The sequence below is a fragment of the Ursus maritimus genome, unplaced genomic scaffold (assembly GCF_017311325.1).
Source record: "Ursus maritimus isolate PB19 unplaced genomic scaffold, ASM1731132v1 scaffold_2, whole genome shotgun sequence".
Taxonomy (NCBI): domain Eukaryota; kingdom Metazoa; phylum Chordata; class Mammalia; order Carnivora; family Ursidae; genus Ursus; species Ursus maritimus.
In genome coordinates, this window is record NW_024424452.1 from 432731 (window position 1) to 456827 (window position 24097).

At 57.9% G+C, this 24097-nt stretch overlaps 1 protein-coding gene across 2 annotated transcripts in view; it reads right to left on the minus strand.

Annotated features, from left to right (window-relative positions):
- PRKAR1B (protein kinase cAMP-dependent type I regulatory subunit beta) overlaps nucleotides 1-24097 on the minus strand; it is a 106587-nt gene that overhangs the window by 55029 nt on the left and 27461 nt on the right. For both annotated transcript variants that reach the window (XM_008698287.2, XM_040634618.1), the window contains 2 exons: nucleotides 22235-22393; nucleotides 21266-21357 (listed from right to left, as the gene is read on the minus strand). In XM_008698287.2, coding sequence (XP_008696509.2) covers nucleotides 21266-21357; nucleotides 22235-22393 — 251 coding nt within the window. The remainder of the gene's footprint in view (nucleotides 1-21265; nucleotides 21358-22234; nucleotides 22394-24097) is intronic.

Here is a 24097-nt window from a genome sequence, read left to right on the forward strand (position 1 = left end):
AAAGATTTTATTTATTTATTTATTTGAGAGGCAGAGTGAGAGAGCACAAGAGCAGGGTGAGGGGCAGAGGGAGAAGCAGACCCTCTGCGGAGCAGGGAGCCCGAGGTGGGCTTGATTCTGGGACTCCAGGACCACGACCTGAGCCGAAGGCAGATGTTTAACCGACTGAGCCACCCAGGCATCCCAAGAATTATTTTAAATAGAAGAAATATAAAAGAAAGGGGGAGGATCTGCCTACTCCGAGCATCAAGACTCCTGCCACAGCTACGTGGTGAACACGGGGTGATGCTGTGTCAGGGGGAGGCAGGCAGTCCACGCGACCAGAGAAGAAATGCAGTGGACACACGGCAGATCAGTGCAGGGAAGGCAGACTTCAGCAGATGCTCTGGGACAACTGGCTGTCCCTATGGAAATGTAAAACTGTACCCCCCCTTCATACCACAGAAAACACCAATTCCAGGTACACCCAAGACCTAAACACAAAAGAAAACTGTAAGGTTCCTAACGTATTGTAGGAGACCATCTTCATGGCCTCAGGAAAGGACAGGATTTCTTTATCCTTAATTAAGACATAAAAACACTGACCTTAAGAGGAAAGAGGAGTACATTCAAGTGTACAGACAAGCCACAAACTGTGGGATGAGTGTGCAATACAGACCGTGGTTTAATGTCTAGAGCATTTTACAGCTCATCAAATTAGAATTAGAGCTGGAAAAAGACACGCAACCCAACACTAAGATGGGTGAAAGACTCGCACAGGCAATAAACACATGAAAAGATGCTCAATCGTATCACTCATCAGGGAAACTCAAATTGAAACCACGACGAGGCGGCACCACACAGCCACCAGAATAACTGAGAAACCCACCAGCCCGGGCAACACCCACTGCTGGTGACGCTGGTGACGACATTGGGACATGGGGCCTCACACACGGCTTTTCCCAGCGGACGGAAGATGCGCACAGCCGACAACCCAGCAGGTCCACACCTGCGTACGTACCCGGGACAACACCTGTCCACGTGCAAAGGAGACACGAATGTTCACAGCTGCCAAAAAGCAGGATCTCCCCAAGCACCCATCAACTGTGGAGTGGGTAAGTCACGGTGTATCCAGACAACCGAACACCATACCCTACAAAAATGGGACACCTCCTCACAGATCACACACTCAGCTGCCACAGGGCTCGGCAGGACTGGAAACGCGCTCATACAAGTACACGCGTGCGGACGCTCACGGGAGCACTTCGCAAGAACCAAACTGTGGGGACAACCGGACGTCCACCCGCAGACGAATGGGCAAACTAGATGTGGTCCAGCCCCACGGTGGGCCATCGCTCAACCGTAAAGAGGAATGGGGTTCTCACACACATTACAGCATCAACGAACCTTGAAAGCCTTACGTTAAACGACAGAAATCAGGTTCAAAACCACATATTGAATAATTCTGTTCACGTGGAGCAGCCAGAGTGGGCACAGAAGCAGGAAGCACATTGTGCGGGCGGGGAGCCACGGCCAGCGGGCACGGGGTCTGCTCTGGGGGGAGGAGAAGGTTTCAGAACTAGACGGTGGGGCGGACGCACCCCACTGCGAATCATTCACTCTAGAAATGGCGACTTTTACGTTATGTGAATTTCAACTAAAAGTGCGTGCTTACAGCTTCATTCTCCATATAAATGAATCTCGAAACACAATGCTGGAGGGGCACCTGGGAGGCTCCGTCCTCAGTGTCTGAGTCTCGATTTCGGCTCAGGTCAGTGCACACACCCGACATAATTAAAACCCTGTCTGGAGATACCACCCAGCCCCCTGGTTGGAGACAACCGTGGGGCGTTGACTGACCCGCGGTCCCGGGCCGGGAGGGGCGAAGCTCTCCCAGCAAAGCCACAGTTCCTCCACGCAGGCCCAGCTGCCTCGCCGATGGGGGTCCCCTGGCAGCCGCGTACGGGCTCCCTTCCTGCCGTGGCGGGCCAGCCTGCCACATCCCCGCCCACCAAAGACCCTGCAGTGGCCTCCACGCCAAGGCCAGCCCACCGTGCCGAGAACGCAATCTGCTTCACAGCAGCATTGAAAGGAATAAAATGTCCACCAAGAGAAATGCAAAACTTGTCCGCTGAAAACTACAGAATCTCGCGAAGAGAGATTAAGGATCTAAATAGACATGCATTTCATGTCCACGACTCCGGAGCCTTGATACTGATGAGATGCCGAGTATGTGACAAATCGACCTCCAAATTCAGTGCAGGCTTTTTAAATAGGAAAACCCTAAATTCTTCGGGAAATGCAAAGGCCCTCAAACAGCCGCTGGACAACTTTGAGAAAGAGGAACAAAGTAAGACACTCACGCGACTTGGTTTCAGAGCCTCCTACAAAGCCCAAGATGCTGTGCCTTTGGTGCCACGACAAGTGCGTAGAGCAATGGGACAGAATTCTGAGCCCAGAAAGAAGCCCTCACATTTACAGCCCACGGAGTCCCATTCAACGGGGAGAGAAGAGCCTTTTCACAGAAGGCGCCGTGACAAGTGGATTTCCACAGGAGAAAAATAACACTCAGACCCTTACCGCAAGCCGTACACAAGACGTGACTCAGAACAGATCACAGACCTAAACAGAGGAGCTCAAACCATACAGCTTTTACAAGAAAATGTAGCTGTGGGTTAGGCACGAAGTTCTTGGGCATAAACAGCATGATCCGCAGAAGGAAGAATTGATAAACCGGCCTTCACGTGAACTGAAAACTTGCACACTTTAAAAGACACCATTAAGAAAATGAAAATGCCAAACCAAACAGGGAGAAAAGATTTGCAAACATACATCTAATAAATGACTCATATCCAGAATATATAAAGAGCATTCCAAAGTCAACAATAAAAAAACTCAACTGAAAAATGAGCAAAAGATTTGAGTAGATATTTTGCCAAAGACATTATACAAATGGCTAAGAAGCCCACGGAAAGATGTCCAGTCTCACGAGTCATTAGGGAAATGCAAGTCGAAACCATGCGGGATACCATAACACACCTGCTGGGCCGACCATCATCGAAGGACGGGCAGTGCCAGACCCCAGCAAGTATGCGAGAAACGGGACCCTGGAGCACTGCAGGTGGGAGAGTGAGCGTGCGGCCACTTTGGGAAACAGGCGGTGTCTTAGAAGGCTAGACACAGAGTTAGCGCAACCCACACGTTCCTCCACTAGATTTCTACCCAAGAGCAACGGAAACGTGTCCTCACAGAGACGCACACGAGAGTGTCAGCAGCATTACTCACAGGAGCCCCAGCTGAAAACAACCCAGATGTTCCTCAGGGGGCGAGTGGATAAACGCACACGGTCGGCCACACAGGGACCTATCTGTCAATGAGAAAGCGCGACGTACAACATGCTAAAACATGATGACCTCCAAAAACTTCACGCCACGTGAAAGCAGCCCGACACGAAGGGCCACACGGGGTCTGATTCCATCACTTCGAGGGCCCAGAAAAGGCATGTGCAGTCTCAGTAGCACAGGCTGCAGCAGGGCCTGGCGGTAAACAGGCCTGCTCAAGGTGAAGTCCCTGAAAATCCTGGAGTTGTGCACCTGCAGGGGGTGGGGCTACAACGCAGCAGCGACGCCTCAACACAGCGGCCGCATCTATTCACCTGCTGGCGCCCGCTGGCCTCCCCGCGTGCATTGACTGCATGCACTGTGTCAGGCCACGGATCCCTTCAGGGAGTTCACGATGCACCGACGTCGTGGGGCAGCTCTGTCCCAACGGGTCACGCGGCTTCCTTCCGCCTCGTTTTGCAGGAGCTGCGAGCAGTCATGGGGGAGTCTGAGTGCTGAGGTCACCGTGCTCCAGGTGCCAGCCTGGCCCAGACCTCAAGCCCAGCGAGCCCAGCTCCAGACACAGGCTGCAGACACCTGCGTGCGATGCCAACCCCAGCCACTCGCTAATCCCTCTTCACCGTGTTCTCCCAGCTGAGGTCCTCGTCCCCACCTGGCCCTGTCCGAGCTCCCTGCCTGCAAGCCCGTGAGCGTGACACGTGGCTGTTGCTCACGGCACGAAGTCTGGAGGGGCTGCCAAATGGCACGCGGGCTAAGGCTTGGTGAGCATCCCACGGACGAGCGGGGACGCGGCTGTGCCTCTGCTTGTCTGCAGTAAAGCGGGCTGCCGTGCAGACACAACCTCACTGAGAGCGAGCTAACAGAACTCCCTTGTCCAAAGCATCCCGAAAGGTCAACGAAGCTCTTCAAATTCTGTTTCAATCCCCCACTTCTGGGCACCTGGCGCTGTGGGGAGGCGGTGCACACACTGGAAATGGGATTCACTCCTCGTGTGCACAGGCCAGCCTTGCTGGGCCCAAGGGTCCCCAAAGGCGCACAGCGAGGCCCCACGCGGAGGGCCGCTTGGATGTCCAGGCAGTCCTCTCTCGACAAGTCAGAGCCATGACCCCGTGAGGGTGAGGACAGGCCTCTTCCACACACTGAGCCTGCCCCTCGGCCTCCACAAACGAGGTCCTGTCACCCATGACTCCCTGGAGGTCCTTAATTTAGAGACACAGACGAGAAAGAGGGAGACGTCTCTCGGGAGCCCCTCCACGCACACATCGTCCCTGCCGGTCTTGGAGGGCAGAGAAGGGTGGTGCCTGCCCAAGGTCGCCCAGTCCCGAGGTCACTCAGCGTCCCCAGGCCCATGCCCCTCCCCTCTGCTGAGACCACCTGGAGGAGGGGAGCACAGGTGAAAATCGGGTGCTGATGCCCAGACTGAAGTCCACATGTGTCTTTAGGGTCTCACCTGTGCAGAACTCTTGACGGAACCCTCAAATCCAATCTCTCACAATATCAGAGTTCCCCGGCTCATCCCAGGAAACGCAACGCCGTTCCTTCCAATCAGGCCTCCTTCGGGCCAGAGGAACCAGGGCCGCACCTTCCCTTTCGCGTCTGGCTCGTTGTAACTAACACAGTAGTGAACTCGGGGTGCCTGACGGCAGACTGGAAAATGCGGTCGCGGCTTCTACACGTGGAGGGCACCACTCACGCGTCACAAGGACACGCGGATGAACATCAGGGCGCGTGTGCGTTTACATACACCGTCTCCTTCATACCCCGCGGCAGGTCCCGTGACGTCGCCACACGGCCCCCAGACGGGGACACGGATCTGGTATGCCATCTGCCCACAGACACGTATCTGGGCAGGTCCAGACGCAGGGCAGCCATGGCCAAGCTCCCGCTGGACCCAGGAAGGCCCACGCCCCCCGCTCTCAGGAGCTGCAACACCCCCCAAACTCCCAACCTCATGCTACCTGAGAGAAGAGTCTCAGTGTTTCCGGACAGGTGCTGCACAAATTCCCAGACGGGGGAGTCTGATACTCGTGAATGTTTCCGGTCCGGCAACCCCAAGTGCTGGGTGGCTCCACGGTGGGCAGAGAGGACGCAAAAACACCGTGGCTTCTTTCCTAGGCTCTAGCTAACAACAGCTATAAAATTACTGAGAAGAACAGCAAAACACTCCCCGAATAGAGCTGCTTGCAGGATCATCATATTTCCACACAATTAAACCTTGTTCTCCGAGAAAGCATCCCTTGGAAGTGGCCCTGTTCTCGGCCTGGACCCCTGAACTCACAGCGAGCCACACAAAATTGACGATGAGCTAATTGCTCCATGAGACGCTTTGCTTCGAACTACGGGCCGTCACAGCCCAGGTAATTAACAACAGACCATGTTAAACTAAATTAAAACCAAGATTTCAATGCTTAAATTGGCCACTGGCCCGATGGTGAGAGGAAAGAGGTTCAAATCCAAAAGGTCCATTAGCTAAGCTCACCGTTGCACAGGAGTGGGGTGGCCGGGCCGATCTGAGCCCGTGATGCTGTCCCAACAGGGAAAGGCTGAAGAGGTGCAGAGGTGAGGGTACTCACAGATCACCTGACACCTCCCTCCAGTGTCCAGCAGGCTGCTCAAACCCACCACCCCCACCCTCCCACCGTCCATCAAGAGAGCCCGCCGGCCCAACCCGGCACGGTCACCCAGTCTGTCCACTGTCCCCTGCAGCCCGGCCTCTCTGGATCTGAGGCCCCGGCCCCACTGCACACACTAGATCCCCAACCCCTCACTTCAGACCCGTGACCTACAACTGGGATCCTCTAATGCCAGCATAGGCCCCTAGGAGTGGCCTTAAACCACACACCCTTCGGAGGTTTCTAAATTAACAGCTAAAACGCTTCACTGTACGTTCGCAAAGCTGCAGTGAGTGATTTCTGGCCTGCTGCAGCCATCACCCGCCCTATCCTTCTTCCAACACAGCCAGCGACTATAAACCACAGTGTGATACAAATGTGTCCACTGACGGGGACGCGGCACGCCCAGATGATGCCCAAGGGCTGGCGAAACGTGCTCTCCGGGCACATCTGTGGGGGTATTTCTGGAGGAGAGGAACCCCTGAACTAGACGGCTGGGTGCAGACGGCCCTCCCTGAGGCGGGCGGGCACCGTCCCATCCACTGAGGGCCTCGAGGGGACAAAAGGGGAGCAGGGGAGCTGGCCCTCTGTGTGAGCTGGGACATCGCCTCCACCTGTCCTGGGAATCGCAGGCCCTCAGACTCGGCTGGACCACACGGGCGGCCCTGCTGGGTCTCAGCCTCCTCAACCACACAAACTGACTCCGGTAATAGACGCCTCATGTATACCCATATCCCACTGGCCCCGTCTCTCCAGAGAACCAACACACCGCGGCAGGCGGATAGTCACCAGCTACTGAAAACAAGACATTACTGAGCATTTCTAATACTGGCTAATTGAACATAAATACATCAACCTTTTTTATAAATTACTAAATTGAAAGATTAGGATTGTTGGAAACATATCATTTAGAGGGTTTTTTTTTTAAAGAGATTTATTTCTTTGTTTTAGAGACAACAGGTGCGCGGGCCGGGGGAGGGGGGAGGGAGAGGGAGAGAGGGAGGAGCAGACTTCCCACTGAGCACGGAGCCCGACATGGGGCTCGATCTCATGACCCTGAGATCATGACCTGAGCCGAAATCTAGAGTCGGATGCTTAAACGACTGAGCCACCCAGGCACCCCTCACTTAGAGTTTCTATACTTACACTGATCTATATTTATAGTGTTTTGTTTGAAAACAGAGTCTCATTGTCCCAATGTTTGTTGGCCTAAGGCTTCTACATCTTGGGGCAACCCACCCAGGTAAGACCCCCTCCCACACAGGAGCTCAATTTTTAGAGCAAAGGCTGGGGAAGGTCGGGGAAAGGTGACAACTGCAAACACATCTCCAGCCGCTTGCTCCCAGATGTGAATCTGGGAGCTGAAACCAAGGACTCTGACCCTGTCTGAGTGGCCCCTGGAGGGCTGGCACACCAGGGTCTGCGTGTCCTGCTGGAAGACCGCAGCCCACAGAAAGGCAGGATCCGGGTCCCCTTCTCCCACCTCGACAGGACGCCTCCCTCATGACCTGGTCACCTTCGACCACCCAGGCTGTCTCTGGCCCTCAGACCACACACGAGCCTCCTGATGTCACACTTTGCAGGTCTCGGACTGAAACGTTCCCCGGCCCCCCAAGAGGCCCTCCCTAGCTGCTGTGTCCAGCAGAGACCCTCACCCGCCCACTTCAGCGGCATTTCCCACAAAACCTCCCCCAACCCCAGAACAAGGTTCACATGCTGAGGAGCAAGCTCCTGCCTTCCAACACAGAGGGAGCACTCCCGACGCTCACAAGGCAGAGGGAGCACTCCCGACGCTCACAAGACAGCAGCACTCCTGAAGCTCACAAGACAGAGGGAGCACTCCCGAAGCCCACAAGGCAGAGGGAGCACTCCCGACACTCACAAGGCAGAGGGAGCACTCCTGAAGCCCACAAGACAGAGGGCGCATTCCCGACGCCCACAAGACAGAGGGAGCACTCCCGACGCTCACAAGGCAGAGGGAGCACTCCCGAAGCCCACAAGACAGAGGGAGCACTCCCGACGCTCACAAGGCAGAGGGAGCACTCCCGAAGCCCACAAGGCAGAGGGAGCACTCCCGACGCCCACAAGACAGAGGGAGCACTCCCGACGCGCACAAGGCAGAGGGAGCACTCCTGAAGCCCACAAGACAGAGGAGCTACCCAACGCCAAGACAGAGGGAGCACTCCCGACGCCCACAAGGCAGAGGGAGCACTCCCGACGCCCACAAGACAGAGGGAGCACTCCCGACGCGCACAAGGCAGAGGGAGCACTCCTGAAGCCCACAAGACAGAGGGAGCACTCCCAACGCCAAGACAGAGGGAGCACTCCTGACGCTCACAAGACAGAGGGAGCACTCCCGACGCCTCACAAGGCTGGAGGAAGCACTCTGACGCCGCCAAGGCAGAGGGAGCACTCCGCACGCCCACAAGACAGAGGGAGCACTCTGACGCCCACAAAGAGCCAGAGAGGGGAGTACCCCGACGCCCACAAGGCAGAGGGAGCACTCCTGACGCTCACAAGACAGAGGGAGCACTCCCGACGCCAAGACAGAAGCAGCACTCCTGAAGCTCACAACACAGAGGGAGCACTCCCGACGCTCACAAGGCTGAGGAAGCACTCCCGACGCTCACAAGGCAGAGGGAGCACTCCCGAAGCCCACAAGGCAGAGGGAGCACTCCTGAAGCCCACAAGACAGAAGAAGCACTCCTGAAGCTCACAACACAGAGGGAGCACTCCCGACACTCACAAGACAGAAGCACTCCTGAAGCTCACAATGCAGAGGGAGCACTCCCGACGCCCTCAAGGCAGAGGGAGCACTCCCGAAGCCCACAAGGCAGAGGGAGCACTCCTGACGCTCACAAGACAGAGGGAGCACTCCCGACGCCAAGACAGAAGAAACACTCCCGAAGCTCACAACACAGAGGGAGCACTCCTGACTCCCACAAGACAGAGGGAGCACTCCTGACGCCCACAAGGCAGAGGGAGCACTCCCGACGCTCACAAGGCTGAGGAAGCACTCCCGACGCTCACAAGACAGAGGGAGCACTCCTAAAGCTCACAAGGCTATGTCATTGGCCAAGGTCACACAGCCAGCAAACAACAAGGCTAGGCCCAAGCCCAAGGTCGTCCCGAGAGGCTCTCCCTGGACACCTCTGGCTCCCCACCCGATTCAGCCTCCTCTTACTAACAAAATAGTCTCTAGCACTGCCACCTCTCAGAGGATATGCCAAGCCCTCCACCTTCTGGAAGCTTCCCTGGGCTTCTTCCCTTTTGGTGCTGAAACTCTCCCAGGCCTGGAATTTGAGGGCTTCTCAAGGCCAGGAGCCAAAGCTCCACTGCCCTGCTCCTGACCCCCGACATCACCCCCCACCCCCAGGACACAGCACACAGCCAAGCTTAGGGAGGCTGGCAGCCCTGAAGTCTGCTCCTGAAGTAGAGGAGAGCCACTGGGCCAGGCTGGACGCCGGCCTGGCGTCTCTGGGTCCCCATTCAAACCACCTCCCCTGTGAACTCCATCTCCTCACCCATAACTCAGGCAGAGAGTAAGATGCACCATGAGAGTCACCGTGAGAGATTCATGAAATCACGCACGTCAGGTGCTCACCAGGGACGCAGTGTGGATGAAACCCTGGTCTACACTGACTAATGGGAGCCACCGGGCAAAATCAACACCTGAGACAGCGAGGCCTTCCCAAGCCCTAGAACGAGTCTTTAGAAAGCGGCCTATTCTAAAACATCGGGAAGGGGCACATGGGTGGCTCCGTCAGTGAAGCGTCTGCCTTCAGCTCAGGTCATGATCCCAGGGTCCTGGGACTGAGCCCTGCGTCAGGCTCCCTGCCCAGTGGGGAACCTGCTTCTCCCTCTCCCGCTGCCCCCAACCACCCTCGTGCACGTGTGCTCTCTGTATTTCAAATAAATACGTATAATCTTTTAAAAATAAAAGGTCAGGAAAGGTCAGGGGAAGCCAGGGGAAGCTGGGTGGGTAAGGAAGGACTGAAGGAGGAACAGGTGAATGAGGAATGAGTGAAGGAGGAACGAGCGAGGAATGACCGAAGGAGCGATGGTTCATCCAGGCCTCGCCTCCCTCAACGGCCGGGGTCTAGCCTCCACCACGAGAGGGCTTTGTGCCAACAGTCCGGAGGCCAGAGGCCTCTTCTGGCCCGGGAGCACAGTAGGGGCGCGCGCAGGGGTGCTGAAGGGTCAAAGGCCGCGCTGTGGGCGGGTCTGGAAACGGGGATTTAGCAGCTGACAGTCCGTAGCGAGGTCCGTGGTGAGTCGTCTCCACAGCTGCTCCTGGAGTCAAAGCACATCTTTGTTTTCCGACTCCCAGCAACTGCCGCTCTTCCCGAAGGATGAGGTGGGCCAGCTGTCAGCCCGCAGGACAGCTCGGGGAGGCTGGGCCTTCAGGAGCGTGGACAGCAAGCACAACCCCGCCGTCGGGGTCCCGGGGGGTCCTGGCTCCCATCCACTTCTGGCGGGCTCGCACGCTCGGGATGTGATCCCCAGGTGCCCTGGACAGCACCGGACCCACAGGGAGATCGCCTGGGAGGCCAGATCCAACACGGGAAGGAGGGCACCCAGTTCCAGAAACGCAAGACGGCAGGCGGCAGCTCCGGGCGTGACCCGCAAGCAGAGCCACGCCACCCCTAGCGCGCGTACCAAATGTGCAGCGATCACGAGGACAGGCGCGGATGAAACTTCAGCATCTCGCACTGAAATATTTACAGCCAGACCGTCTGACGGCTGAGGCCCACTCCAGGAATCCAGGGTCGGAGAGTGGGAGGGAGGACGGCGCTGCGCGGAGCAGGAGCTGGGACCATGGAGGCCGCGAGCTTCATCACACTGTTCCCTCCCCCGCTGCACACGCCTGCGATTCCCCACCATAAAAGAACTTCTAAAAATAGTATCTTGCAGTCATTTCTACTCACAAAGAGTCACTGAAACAGCTTGCAGACACCAGCAGAGTAAGAATTTCTCTGGTAGTAAAGGACACGCACACCTCACACACCCACACACACGACACACACCACACACACGCACGTGAACACGCCACACACATGGACACACACAACGCACCTCGGGGACATCCGTGTGTGCCCCACCCCAGCAGGGCCAACCTAAACCCCCCACGCATGCACTCCCTCCCCCGCCAGCGGGCTCCCCACAACAGACCCCGGAGCACGCCTTCCTGGATGCCCCCGCGTTCTCAGGGCACCCCACAGCCCCCCAGCAGCTGCTGAGTCCCGGGCCGATCCCCCAGGGAGCTCCCGGCACCCCCCAGACCCCGGGTCAGCAGCGGCTGCCCCCAGAGAGAGGCCATCGCCCCCTCAGAAGGGCCTTCAGAAAACACGGCCCCCGCCGTTCAGAGAGCGGACAGCGCCCCGACACAGGCCCCCACACGTGCGGCGGTCCAGATGAGCGGCAGAGGGCCGGCTCTGTGCGGTGGGCAGCGTCCACACGCACGGCTGTCTGGGAACACTCAGCTGCGCTCATGCCCTTAAACCAAAATAAATCCCCTGGTGAGTCAAGCCTTCAATCACTGAAGGAAAAACAAGCAACAAACAAACTGAGAAGGTTCTAGAAAAGATCACAGTGTGTTTGTTTACGGTCCTGACGTCTGGAAGGCGTTCTGAAGACTGCCAGAAGCCCTGAAGGAAGGAGGGGGAATCAGCCAACGTGGGACCACAGCCTGCCTGTGGACGGGCGACACAACAGTGCTGTGGTCCATTCCGTGGAACATCAACACTTCAGCCTTAAAGACAGAGGGACCCGGACCCCTGCACCACGGGCACGAGCCCCGAGGACGGGCGGCGGAGGGACACAGACACAGAAGGACGCGCACGGGGACCCCACTCACACGAGGTCCTGGAGTCGTCAGACTCACAGACACACAGAGTAGACGGCGGGGCCAGGGGAGCGGGTGGAGGTCCGTGCGTCACGGGGACAGGGTCTCCGTGTGGGGATGGAAGGTTCTGGAGCCGGACGGGGGAACAGTGCCCCTGAACCGGACACTTAGAAAAGGTTGAAGTGGTAAATTTCTGTGTTGTACATGTTTTACCACAATAAAAATATGAAAACAACCGAAAAATTTTAAAACTTGCACATGACGAAAGAATTTCATAGACAAACAGAAAAGTCCAATCTCACGAGCTGTATACATCCAATCGTCGAAGGCCTGATTTTGTCAGTTTACCAGTAACTCAGGCAAGCCAACCGAAAAACGAGAGCACAGGAACTCAACACAGAAACCGAGTAACCGGGGGACAGAAGCCTGAGTCCTTCGCCCTAAAGGACGCCCTGCACAGGGGCCACGTGGGGGGTGCAAAGACTCAATTTCAGGATGGCAGAGTGTGAAAGGGCAAGCAGGAGCCTCCCAAGCCCAGGGAGAAACGGCCCTGACCCTGAGCTGCCATTTCCCTGCAGACGGTCCGGGTGAGCAAGAAGGGCAGGAAGGGCCGACGTGGGCACCGCACACAGCGCGGAGTCATCGGAAGGCGGGGCTGCGTCTCCCGGCGCACCTTCCAAAATGCAAAGGTGGCATCCTTTGACCCCAGAGTGCCGATGCCTTAAAGGAATAAGACAGGGCTGTGGGGGCCAGCATGACACCACGTGCAGGAGGAATGCCCCCCAAAGTGTCCAAGTGGGTAACGACCGCACAGGGGGCGACCACACAGGCCCGCTGGGTTCTTTTTTTTTTTTTTTAAGATTTTATTTATTTATTCGACAGAGCTAGACAGCCAGCGAGAGAGGGAACACAAGCAGGGGGAGTGGGAGAGGAAGAAGCAGGCTCATAGGAGAGGAGCCTGATGTGGAGCTCGATCCCAGAACGCCGGGATCACGCCCTGAGACGAAGGCAGACGCCCAACCGCAGTGCCACTCAGGCGCCCCGGGCCCCCTCGGTTCTTGTCTGTACCTCTCTGCACTTGAGAAAATGATGTCTTCCCAATGAGCCCGTGGCCCCTGCTCCAATTCAGCATCCACCGTGACCCATTCGTCCCTGGCCCACACTGTTCGCACCACTCCAGCGCCCTCCCCACTCTCTTCTGCCTGTCCTTGAAGACCTGGCTCAAAGGTCGCTGGTTCTGGTAAGCGAGCACCCTGAAAGAACAGGGAGGATGGGGTCCGTTCCTCCTCTGTGACCCCACGTGTTGAACAGATGGCCACGTCCCAGAGAAGGACTGTTCGCTGTTTAAGTATCGGTCCCCACTGGGAAGAGCTCTTGACGGGAGGAGGACACAGTTGTGTCTCGGGGTCCTGACGACCACACGGATACGCACCGCACGGGGCCTCAGCAGCGCTTACCAGGTTTTGGTTTGGTCACTACCTGTGGGACCCCTCACCCCATCGCTTACTCCCACAGGGGGCTGTGCGGGTCGGGAGGGACACAGAGCTGCCAGTCGAACACTGGGCTCTGACGCAGAGCATGGCATTACCCAGAATGACGCTGCAGAAGCCCTCGGCTTTCTCACTCTGCGGGAACCCAGTGCGCATGCAGGGCTCTGTCTCAGGGAGGCTGGTGCTGCCCCAAGAAACCCACGTGACCTTGGGCCTCAGTGTTCCTGCCTGACAAACGGGAGCAGGGATGCTGGCCAGGCCCCCGTGGAGTCCGCACGGAGGTGGGGACAAGTGCAGGTGACCACAACCCTCCTCCCAGGGCACCTGCCCTTCACCCTGGCCTCTACCAACAATCCCCGGCCCCCAGCCAGCTGGCAGGCAAATCAGCCACCTTTAGCGACCACGGCTCAAGAATGCAGCAGAGCCAGGACTGGAGGCACCCACCGGGTCTGAAAGCCAGTGGAGCCGTCACCACCGCTGGGTGGGGGGTGGAGGCGCAGTGGGCCAGCTCACCACCAGGGGGCATCTTGCAGTGCATCCTTCCAGGACTTGGTTCTGAATGAATGCCCTCACTCCCTGCCCCGGAGCAACAGGGCAGCAGGGCCATCCCACCCCTTCCCTGGGCCTCGTGCCCCTGCCCACAGAACGGGCACCGGAAGCAGGACGACTTTGGGCAGCGCAAATCAACTGTCTACAGGAGCTTGTGGGGTGGCATCAACAGGTGAGCCAATCAGGTGTAGGAAAATGGGGAATGGCTGGGTCTGCAGCATCCTGGGGACGGTACACCTCCAAATTCCAGAAGTTTTAAAGCATCACAGCACCAAACCACCAAGACCACGGATAGGCAAGATCCACGGCAAACCGCTAGATGTCCACACTGGACAACAGAGCCCCAGGGTTCTCCTCCCGATCCCATAATCAGATGGGCCAGGCCCTGCGACCTGGGCCCCCAGTCACAGCAGCCGTGGCTGCCCTTCCCAGCTAAGACCCCACAGGGAACAGAAGCTGCGCCTTTTTCGACTTCCGGGACCACACGACTTTGCATCAGCTGGACTGACTCTGGGCACTCTTTGAAAGATTGTCCCCTTCCCTGGGAGGTTACCGAGCTGGGTGGTGCCATCACGCGGGAGGCAGGTGAGTCCAGGGCAGCCCTGTGCTCACTTCTCCCAGTCCTCGCTGGGGGGCTTAAGCAGCCCGCTCACCCCCTCTGCGCCTCCATGCCTCATCAGCCCGGTGGCATGAGCAACAAAGCCGGCCAGCCTTGTCCTAACAGGACGGTGCCCATGAGGCCTGAGTCCAAGGACCAGCTCGGCACACGTCACGTGATGCAAGCCCCAGATCCTGGCTTCCCACGGAATGCGGTTCCCGTGGCCCGAAAGTTGTGAGCCTCGAGGTCTCCTCTGCCCAGAGCGGGTGGGTCTATGCAAGATGAAAACTAAATTCGCTGCCTGTTGGAGCCATAAGCTCCTCCTGCGATGAGGCCCTGTGTTCCTCAAAATGCTGGTTTTGTATTTTTGTGTTGCCTCAAAGAGAAGCCGCGAGTCCCGAGCCAGAGCCAGGTGGGAGGGTAGGGGCCGCCACAGCCGGGAGAGCAGAGGCTGCATGCGAGTCCAGCAGACGGCGTGTTTTCCCCATCACCTGGGGACCGCAGCCAATCTGCGGAAAAACAGGCTGCTGGAGATGCGCGGGCGGCAGGCAGAGACAGTGGCAGATAACAGGAGACAGCTGCTCGGGCCAGCCGCGCAGTGCTCCAGCCAGAGGCCCATTTTAATTAGAGCTGCAGAGAGCAGGGCCGCTGCCAGGAAGACCGCCCCAGGGTGAGATGCCCTCGCCCGCCCGTCTGGCGGCTCCAATAATGAGGCCCCAGCTGAGGGCCCAAAGCCCAGCGCTGCCTGCACTGCCCGTACCACACACACACGGTGCCTCCTCATTACCACGCTTCCGCACTCCCAGGGGCACGGTGATGCTCGTCTGCAGGCACCCCAATCCGAGTAAGCCTGGAAGGGACCCGCTTGAACCCAGGGGCTCCCCCCTCCCTCCCTCAGTCTGGGAGGCACCCTCGGGGCCAGGCCATGATTCTTGGCACACCCCAGGGCTCTGGAGAACCCTGCGGCTGCCTTCTGAGGCTCTCTGGGTCCCTGAGCAGAGAGTAACTGCCCCCAGCATACCCAGGAAGGACAGAAGATCTGCATTTGCTCACAGTAGCTGACACCGAGCAAGGAGTCTACACCTGCCACCTGGACCCTCACCTGAAGTAACTCAACACAGCAGAGGGGCTATGGAGGGACACGAAGACACCTGCTCCAGATCCAGCTAGGACACCTGCTGCAAGGCCCAGAGCAAGTGGCAAGGGGCCAGCCGGGGGCATGAGGGGCTCCAGCTCCAGCGAGGATGACTACCTGGAGCAAGGGACAATGGAGAAGGGCCCTCCCCTCACTGGGCCTCGAAACCCTCTCCTGTACACTGATGTTGGGGATGAGCTGGCCTCCCACATTCCTTCCTGCTCTGTCCTGAGGCCCAGAGCAGCCAGCTTACCTACCTCAGGCCCAGGATGGAGCAGAGAATGACCTTGTGGAATAGCTTCAGACAAAACACTGAGAAGGACTGAGGCCTGGCTGTGTCCGGGCCAGCATCAGAGGGGCAAAGCCGTGTCCAGGGAGAAGCCCACTGACACAGCCTGCCCTCCACACCACAAAAGGGTTACCAGAAAGAGGATGATGATGATGACTACGATGGTGAGGAGCCGGAGGAGGATGGTGGTGGTGATGACGTTGATGATGATGGTGAAGATGAAGGTGATGACGCTGACGGTGGTGACCGTGATGAGAGTGATGGTGGTGATGGCGATGAGGATGGTGATGATGGGGATGGTGATGCTGATGGTGATGGTGGTGGTGATGGTGGTGATGGTGGTGATGATGATGGTGAAGATGAAGGTGATGACGGTGACAGTGGCAAATGTGATGAGAGTGATGGTGGTGACGGTGATGAGGATGGTGATGATGGGGATGGTGATGGTGGTGATGGTGATGATGATGGTAGTGATGATGATGGTGATGAAGGTGATGGTGATGATGATGGTGGTGATGATGGTGATGAAGGTGATGGTGGTGATGATGGTGGTGATGGTGGTGAGGGTGGTGATGAAGGTGATGGTGGTGGTGATGGTGGTGATGATGGTGATGATGGTGATGAAGGTGATGGTGGTGATGATGGTGGTGATGGTGGTGATGGTGGTGATGGTGATGATGGTGATGGTGAAGATGACAGTGATGATGGTGATGGTGGTGAGGATGAGGACAATGGGGATAATGATACACCCACAGACATTACTACATTTCATCTTCACTGCAACCCTCAAAGTAGGTTTTATTACTCTCACTTGACACTTGAGGAAACTGAGTCCCAAAGAACGTCATTACACAACGTAATGACATGATTCAACAATCTCCTTCCAAAGACATTTTAACGCACATTCAGTTCTGTAGCCTGTGTGTGAGTGTGCATTTGTGTGTACAGGCAGTGTGTGTGTGTGAATGTATGCACACGTATGCAGTGTGCGTGTATCTGCACGTGGATGCAAACACATGTGCGTATGTGTCTGTGTATACGTGCACTGGTGCGTGTGAATTTGGGCAAATATGTGATTAACACATCTCTGGCCTGACACAATGTGTTCAGGGGTCTTCTGATCCTCCCTGTTGCTCCCCAGACCCGGCAAGCCAGAGCCCACTCCCTGCAGTCCCAGCTCATCCCAGGACACCTGGGGATCCCCCCGATGACCACATCCGGATCACCTGCTCTACCGTGTTCCCTCCTCCTGCAGGTGTATGTGACCTGCTGTTACAGGAGGGGGGAGCCTGAGCACAGGCTTTGGGGCCCCAGGGACTCATGTTGGAACCCTGGCTCTGCTACGACATGCGGTGTGGCCTCGGGCAGAAGACAGACCCTTGTAACATACAGAGGGGGAAACAGGAGCCCTAGAAAGCGTCCAGTCACCGCCAGCTGGGAATGCCGCCATCCTAGGAGAGAGAATACAGCAGTCTGGAGGGTGAGCGGCCCCCCCACAGCTGCGTTCCACTACCTTCTTCTGAACAAAGGAGCTTAAACAAAGTCCCCACCTGTTGACTCACCAAAGCACCTGCATACAAACTGAAGGAGAACCGCCGTCGTAACCTAACCAGGGCACAAGCACCCCGCCCGTGACCACGGGGTCACCTCTCACATCTGAGCTTGAGAGGGGGGGCTTTACGCACAAAGGCGCTCACCCCACAAGTGGATTCGCTTGCAGAGGTGTGTTGTTCCCTCCACCCACGCAGGAGGCAGCTCTGAGTCGCAGCGTGCCAGGCGCTCTGCGAACCTGGAAAGAATGTGCCTCAAACCACAGCCCGGGCTGCTGAGCCCGGCTTCTAGCAAACTGGAAAAAGCAAAGAATTTGGATGCCGCGCAGGGGACATCCAGGGAAAGGTCAAGAGACATTGTCTCCGGCCCGCTCCCTCCGGACCCCACCTCCTGAACCATCGGCCTGTTTCTTTAGAGGCCGTAGCCAGGAAAAGGATCCCCTCAGGTTTCACTATGGAAAGTGAGTTTTCCTGCGGCAGAACCCCACGTGAAAGCACACTTCCCAAGCCAGCCTCGCCAAGAGGAATTTTCAATCCGACCATCTGCTTCCTGCACTTCTTGTCCACCTGGCTCCTGGATCCAGAAAAGTCCGAGGCGGTGGGAACCATGTGATTCTGGAAACTCGGGGCCAAGGGCACAAACACTTCTTGGACCCACGCAGCTGGGTTGGCCAGAGATCGCGCTCAGATCAGCGGGCCCTCAGGCCACACCCAACCTGCACGGGCCGAGCCTGGGAGCCGGGGAGGGGCCACGAAAGGGCGTGAAGGACACGGCTCAAACACAGCTGCTCGGAGGAGGCTCCTGGGCCCCACAGGAGGGGAGGCTCGACGCTCAGTGGGGCCGGAAGGGGAGTGGAGCCTGGTGGCTCCTCAGAAAGTCACATGCGGAGGGACAATGTGCCTAGGTGCGCACCCCAAAGGCTCTGACACCGCCCACGTTCACAGAGTGTTCTGCACAGCCACCAAAAGTGGGAGCAGCCCGAGTGTCCCTCGACCGGCAGGTGGATAAACGCATGGTGGCGCACGCCCTCATGGGAGACCCCCACCCTCAAACAGGAAGGCAGCTCTGCCACAGCACGGGGGCACGCCGAGGGCGCTGCACGCAGAGCCGTAAGCCGCACACGGGAGGACGGGCGCGTGCCAGTGGCAAGGTGGAGCCTGGACCTCGCGGGAGCCCGTTCCCAGTCTCCCTCCCCTGAGCACAGTCTCCCTGCGGCGGGCCGGCCAGCGGCTCTGACCCGCACACATCTGTGGCAGCGACACAGGACGGCTCCGGACCACGGCCCGAGTATTCCAGGCCTCGGGGAATATGGACGCCCCACCTCTCACTCGCTCCGCTGACCTTGGCCACGTCCATCAGATCTCAGGCTCTGAAGAAGGGCGTGGCTGATGACACCGGGGCTACAGCGCTCGGTTAGCCAGTCCTGTGGCTCTGGCAACAGGAAGGGAAGCCCCAGGGTCCCTGGGAGGTGAAGACCCCCACGTGAGTCCCGGGACAGTCCTGAGATTCTGTGCCCTGTAACGCCAGCCCGGTGCAGTGTCCGGAGCACAGCCACTGCTGCTCTTGCGTCTGGGAATACGTGAGCAAGAAGTTCACGTGGACCATTGTCATCGCCATCGCCATGAATAAAAACAATGAGCCCACATGCACACACCAAGCTGTGCTCCTGCGGCCCCTCCTGCAAGAGCTCAACGCAGACCAGACCAGGAGACTGAGGCCCAGAGAACAAAACTCATCTTCCAAGTACGTAGCCAGCTTTTGCAAGACTGGGGCCCAAACCACTGTGCCCCGGAACTCCCCCCCTGCACGCAGGGTTGGGTCTCACCCAGGTGATCGACCCGCCTGCCAGCCAGCGGGAACAGGACCACGACCTGCCGTATACAGAGACACATTCCAGGCCAGCTCCAAAATTGAAGTCCACCCTGCACCACACGGATGGCCGTGTGCTCTTGTCTACCCCGAGGGGCGCCTCCTCCCCCAAGCTGGCACCAAAGTGCAAGTTAGCAGGACCCCAATGGACCCAGGCGTCCGTTCCCTGACAACTGAAACCCGGTGAAGAATGGACGGAGGACTGTGTGGCTGTTGCGGGGAGCATCTGACCTCCTACCTGAGGGTAGGGAGTCTGTCTGCAAAAACGGAACTGCAGAGAAACTCAGGGACAAGCCAGGGTCCTGGGGCCACCTCCATACAGCTCACCTTCCACTCTGGCCCCCTGGCCCCCTCTGACTTTCGGTCCATATGAATGCGTCAGCTAGTCAAAAGCCAGGTCTAAATATGGACTGAGTTTTTGATGTTTACATTCAAGTTAATAAAAATATAACTCTTGAATCATCTGTTCCCACCTGGTGACAGAGACCGTAACTGCCAGGTGGACACCTCCATTAGAAGGGCTAAGAACAGCAGAAGCGTGCGGTCTCCCAGTGCTGGAGCCCCGCAGCCCAGAATCGGCACCAGCAGGTGAAAATCGAGATGCAGCAGAGGCTCCAGGGAGAGACCCCTCCAGCCACTCTCGCCTCTAGGGGCGGCTGGTGGCCTCTGGCCCAAGGTCACCTTGCTCTGTCTCTGCCTCTGTGGTCAAAGGGTTTCTCCTCTTCTGAGCAACCTCCCTGTGCCCCCTCGTGCAAGGACCCGAGACTGCATTTAGGGCCTGCTGAGGGTGAATCCTGAGTGTCTCTGCCCGGCAAGACCCTCACAGGGTATGGGCAACGCAGGGGGGCCCACGCGGAGAACTGGCCTCCCTCCCTGCCCATCGTGCTCCCGTGTACTTCCATGGGGCAGGCCTCTCAAGTGCCACCTGAGACGTCCTGGAACATGGCTCCAGCTACACTCCACCACGAGACTCCACATGCGACACTGCCAGCCGCCCTCGAGCACCTGCCACACCTGCCGAGACCTCACGCCGCGTCTCTCTGATGCAGTTACCCTGCTGCCGGGGCCCGTCTGTGTAGACGCTGCTCTTCCTGTTTGGCAAATACTGTACCGTCCAGGAACCGCAAGCCTCCCGGCAATGGTGGCAAAGCGGGAGGTGGACAGACCCAGAGCCACCGCACGGGGCAGCGCTCCGCACACACGCACCATCCCGGGACGCTCACGCGGAAGAGCCGCCGGCGTCCCCGAGCAAGGCTGTGACGGGACTTTCTCTTCTTATTCCATGGATTTGCATGTCATTGGGATTCTGTAGACCACGGTCATCGAAACGTACTCGGTTATCTAGCCAAGAAACGTAATTCTCCAAAAATGAGGAAAAAAGAGAAAAAGTAAAACCCTACACACCCTTCATCCACATCGAGAACTTTAACTTGAAGGAAGAAACAAGCAAGACCAAAGGAGGCACAGAGGACAGGGTGGTCGTCGAAATGCTGTTGACCGTGAAAAAACGCAAGCAGCCCTGGGAGGGGAGTGAGGGTTTTACAGCAACTCTACGGGAACGGGTACTACAAACCACTGCAAACCCTTCCTGACTGACGGACGTTCACGGCCCGCGAACGGGACAAACCGTGTAGGGTGTGATCCCACGCTGTGACACGCATTAGCATACACGCATAAATCCACAAGCATGGCCCCAGAGCAGCCCCAGGGATCTTCTCCGGGAGTCTGATTTTCCCAATTATTTAGAACCTCAATTCCCAACGCACGGTCACTGAGGCCCTCACAGATGTTGGGTGCCCCTCCCTGGGAAGACCCCACCCCACAGCCGCTCTGCAGGCCCATCTGGGCCGTGTGACTTGACCTCAAGGCCCATGGGTGTCTGTGGATGACAACGGCACGTGGAAGCCTCAGATCCTGACCCGGGCACACGCGTGTCCCCTGTGGCCGGCCACCAGTGAGGCCCGGGGAGGAGTGTTGATGCCGGCCCCACCCCTCCCGGGTTCCTACCTTCTCTCGTTGTCATCCAGGTGAGCAAACAGCACGTTTTTGGAGATGGCTTTGGCCAGCGCCGTCATGGTCTTGTAGTCCTTGGGGATGACCTGCAGGGAAAGCCAGGCAAAGTCAGACTCGCGAGCGTCCCTGAGGGTCCTGGAGACAGGCAGGGGGGGACAGTGGCTTGGCAGCGCACGTGTGCTCGACGCCCCTGAACTCGACACGGAAACGTGGTCAAAGTGGTGCACGGACAGACTGTCCCCAAAACCCGTGTGCTGAAGCCCTGCCCCCCAGCGTGGGTCTGGAGGCGGCCCTGGCGGGACCAGATGACCAGACCCCGAGAGCCCGCTCTCCTCGCTCCCCTCGCCACCTGAGGACACAGGAGGCGGCGCGGCTCCCACTGGGAACCAGCCTGCCCGCACCTGCTCTCGGGCGCCCAGCCTCCAGACCGCCAGAGAATGGGCATCACAGCCACACAGGCTCACAGACGTGGCAAACTGTATGTTATGCATATTTCACCTAGTTAACTTTTTTAAGAGGCCAAAAACTAAAAATTCCCCAGAAAAAAAGTAAAAGTGAGGGTATAGAGGATATAAACACACAGAATGGAAACGACAGGCCCCACGTCCGAGGGCAGGCGGGAGGCCGGGCCCGCACACTGATGCACACAGGGACACTGCGTGTGCTCTCACACTCTAGAGCGCGTCCTGACGCAGGCGCACCTGCTCGGGCGTGGCAGTGGCAGGCTGGGCGCCGTCCCCGAGGGAGGGACCCCGAGGAACAGCAATGTGGACTAGGGAATTCCCACTGCGCGGCTCTGAGGCCAAGCTGCAGTCTCTAGGGCTGGGAGGCCGGGGGCCACACAAGCCAGACACCGGTCTCCTCCACCCACGGTCCACCAGCCCACGGGCAGTGACCATGACGATGACATTGCCACCACCGCAGCCCCTCTCGGAGCAGAAGGGAGACGGGCGAGGGGCCCACCTTCCTCACGTAGGACACGGCATCCTCCTCCGTGTACACCTCGGCACTCACGCCCCCTCGGCGGCGGCGGGCTTTCACCACGGGGTTCGGCGGGGTTGGGGAGACCTCCTCATCATGGGAGTCTGACCTCTGCTGTGTCAGAAGCTGTCTGTTTTCTTCCTGCGGGAGAAGAAGCGGAGGGGCTGAGAACAGCGGCCAACATGGTCTGCCCGCCTGCAGGTGCGGCCACGGGACCCTGCCCGACCGCCCTCCCTCCGTGCCCGGCAGAGCCCCCGGCTTCAAGGGCACCTCCGGGTCCCCCTCCCCCACTACCCAGCCCCACAGAGCGGCGGCTCGGAGGGTTTCTGCCCGCCCTCACCACGAGCAACATTTTGGGTACCAGGTGCCCTCCAGGCACTCACCCCACAAGGGCAGGGCCTGCGTCTGCTCCACTCACCCCCATACCCCCGCGTCCCTCATGGTAGACGCGCAGGAGATGGTAGGTGGATACATAAATGGAGAGCAAACCTCTTTTGTTTTCTTCCTTCCCTTCATTATTTAATTCCTTTAATAACCACGTGTGCGTGCAGAGAGCACAAGATTCCAAAGGCGCGAAGGAGCACACGCTGTGCCCGACAAGCAGGGCCCTCCCCACACGACCCTCCAGCCGCCACATCCCCATGTCCCAGAAGCAGTCTGGTGACCAGCTGGGCTACCACGGGGAGGAGCACAGGGTGGCCTGGCGGTCCGTGGCAAACAGACCCTCACCTGTCCCCACATGCCCAGGACAAGGCCTCTGTCTCCCTCGTCCGCAAGGACCACCTTCCCCAAAACCCACACCTGGCAACTTCCCCTGCCCGATTTTACCTGGCAGTCACCCTGCAAAAACGTGAAGTGAGGAAACGGAGTCCCACCCACGGCTCATCCCGGGATTCCCACTGCCACACCTTCCAAAGCACCCCTTCCTGCTCCACCGACAGCACTTAGTTCAAGCTTCCCAGGTAGCCTGTGAACCCCGAGAGAAGCATGAAGATATCCTAATTCAAACTACAGTGTAAATGACTTCTAGAGGCAACTCTTCCCCCAAAGGGCTTGTACTTTCTGAAGAAGACATTTTAAAAGACCCCAGAGAGGACTTTGAAGTTCAAATGCGAGATGGGACATTCCCACAGAGAACCTACAGGAAAAAGAAAATCAAGAATCCTTTCCCTCCCCCCCGCCCCCAAAATGAATGAATGTAGTTCACTCAGTATTCCTCCTACAAAGGCTGGCTGCTGGTCATGTTCTCCTTTTTCCTCATAGACATACATTTCTTCCAAAACAGCCAAAGAATACAAAGCTAAGCACAGTTTCAACACGGTGCGTGTCAATTCCGTGGGACACGGAGCAGCACCCGTGCCCCAGGCAGGGACAGGCTGGCGGTGTGGCTGCAGAACGTGCCCCACCTTGGCCCCCACCTTGGCTAAGGCCACGTCCACGGCTCCTCAGCTGCTCCATTACCGCCTCCTCAGTTACACACGAGGCTTCTTCTGGTGAATTTAAAGGCCATCTCCCGTGGCCTCCAGGCCAGGCTCCACACGTGAGCGGCCCCCTGCGCCAGGAGGCTCAACTCAAAGGAGGCACGGAAGCTCCGGCTCCCCGCCAGGTGCAATCCTGCCCCTCTGGGGAAAGGAGGTCGGGGGAAAGCGGAGAAAGCACCAGCAGTTCGGAGCGCCCAGGAGACACATGATCCAGTGGGGAGGACACCGAGCTGGGGAACGCTCCTTTCCCAGTGTGCTGTGTGACCCTGAGTAAATCACTTCGCCTCTCTGTGTCTCCATCTGGGATTGTTTAACGGGATTTCATGCCGCTGTTTAAAAATATGTTTATGGAACTTCCAAAAGA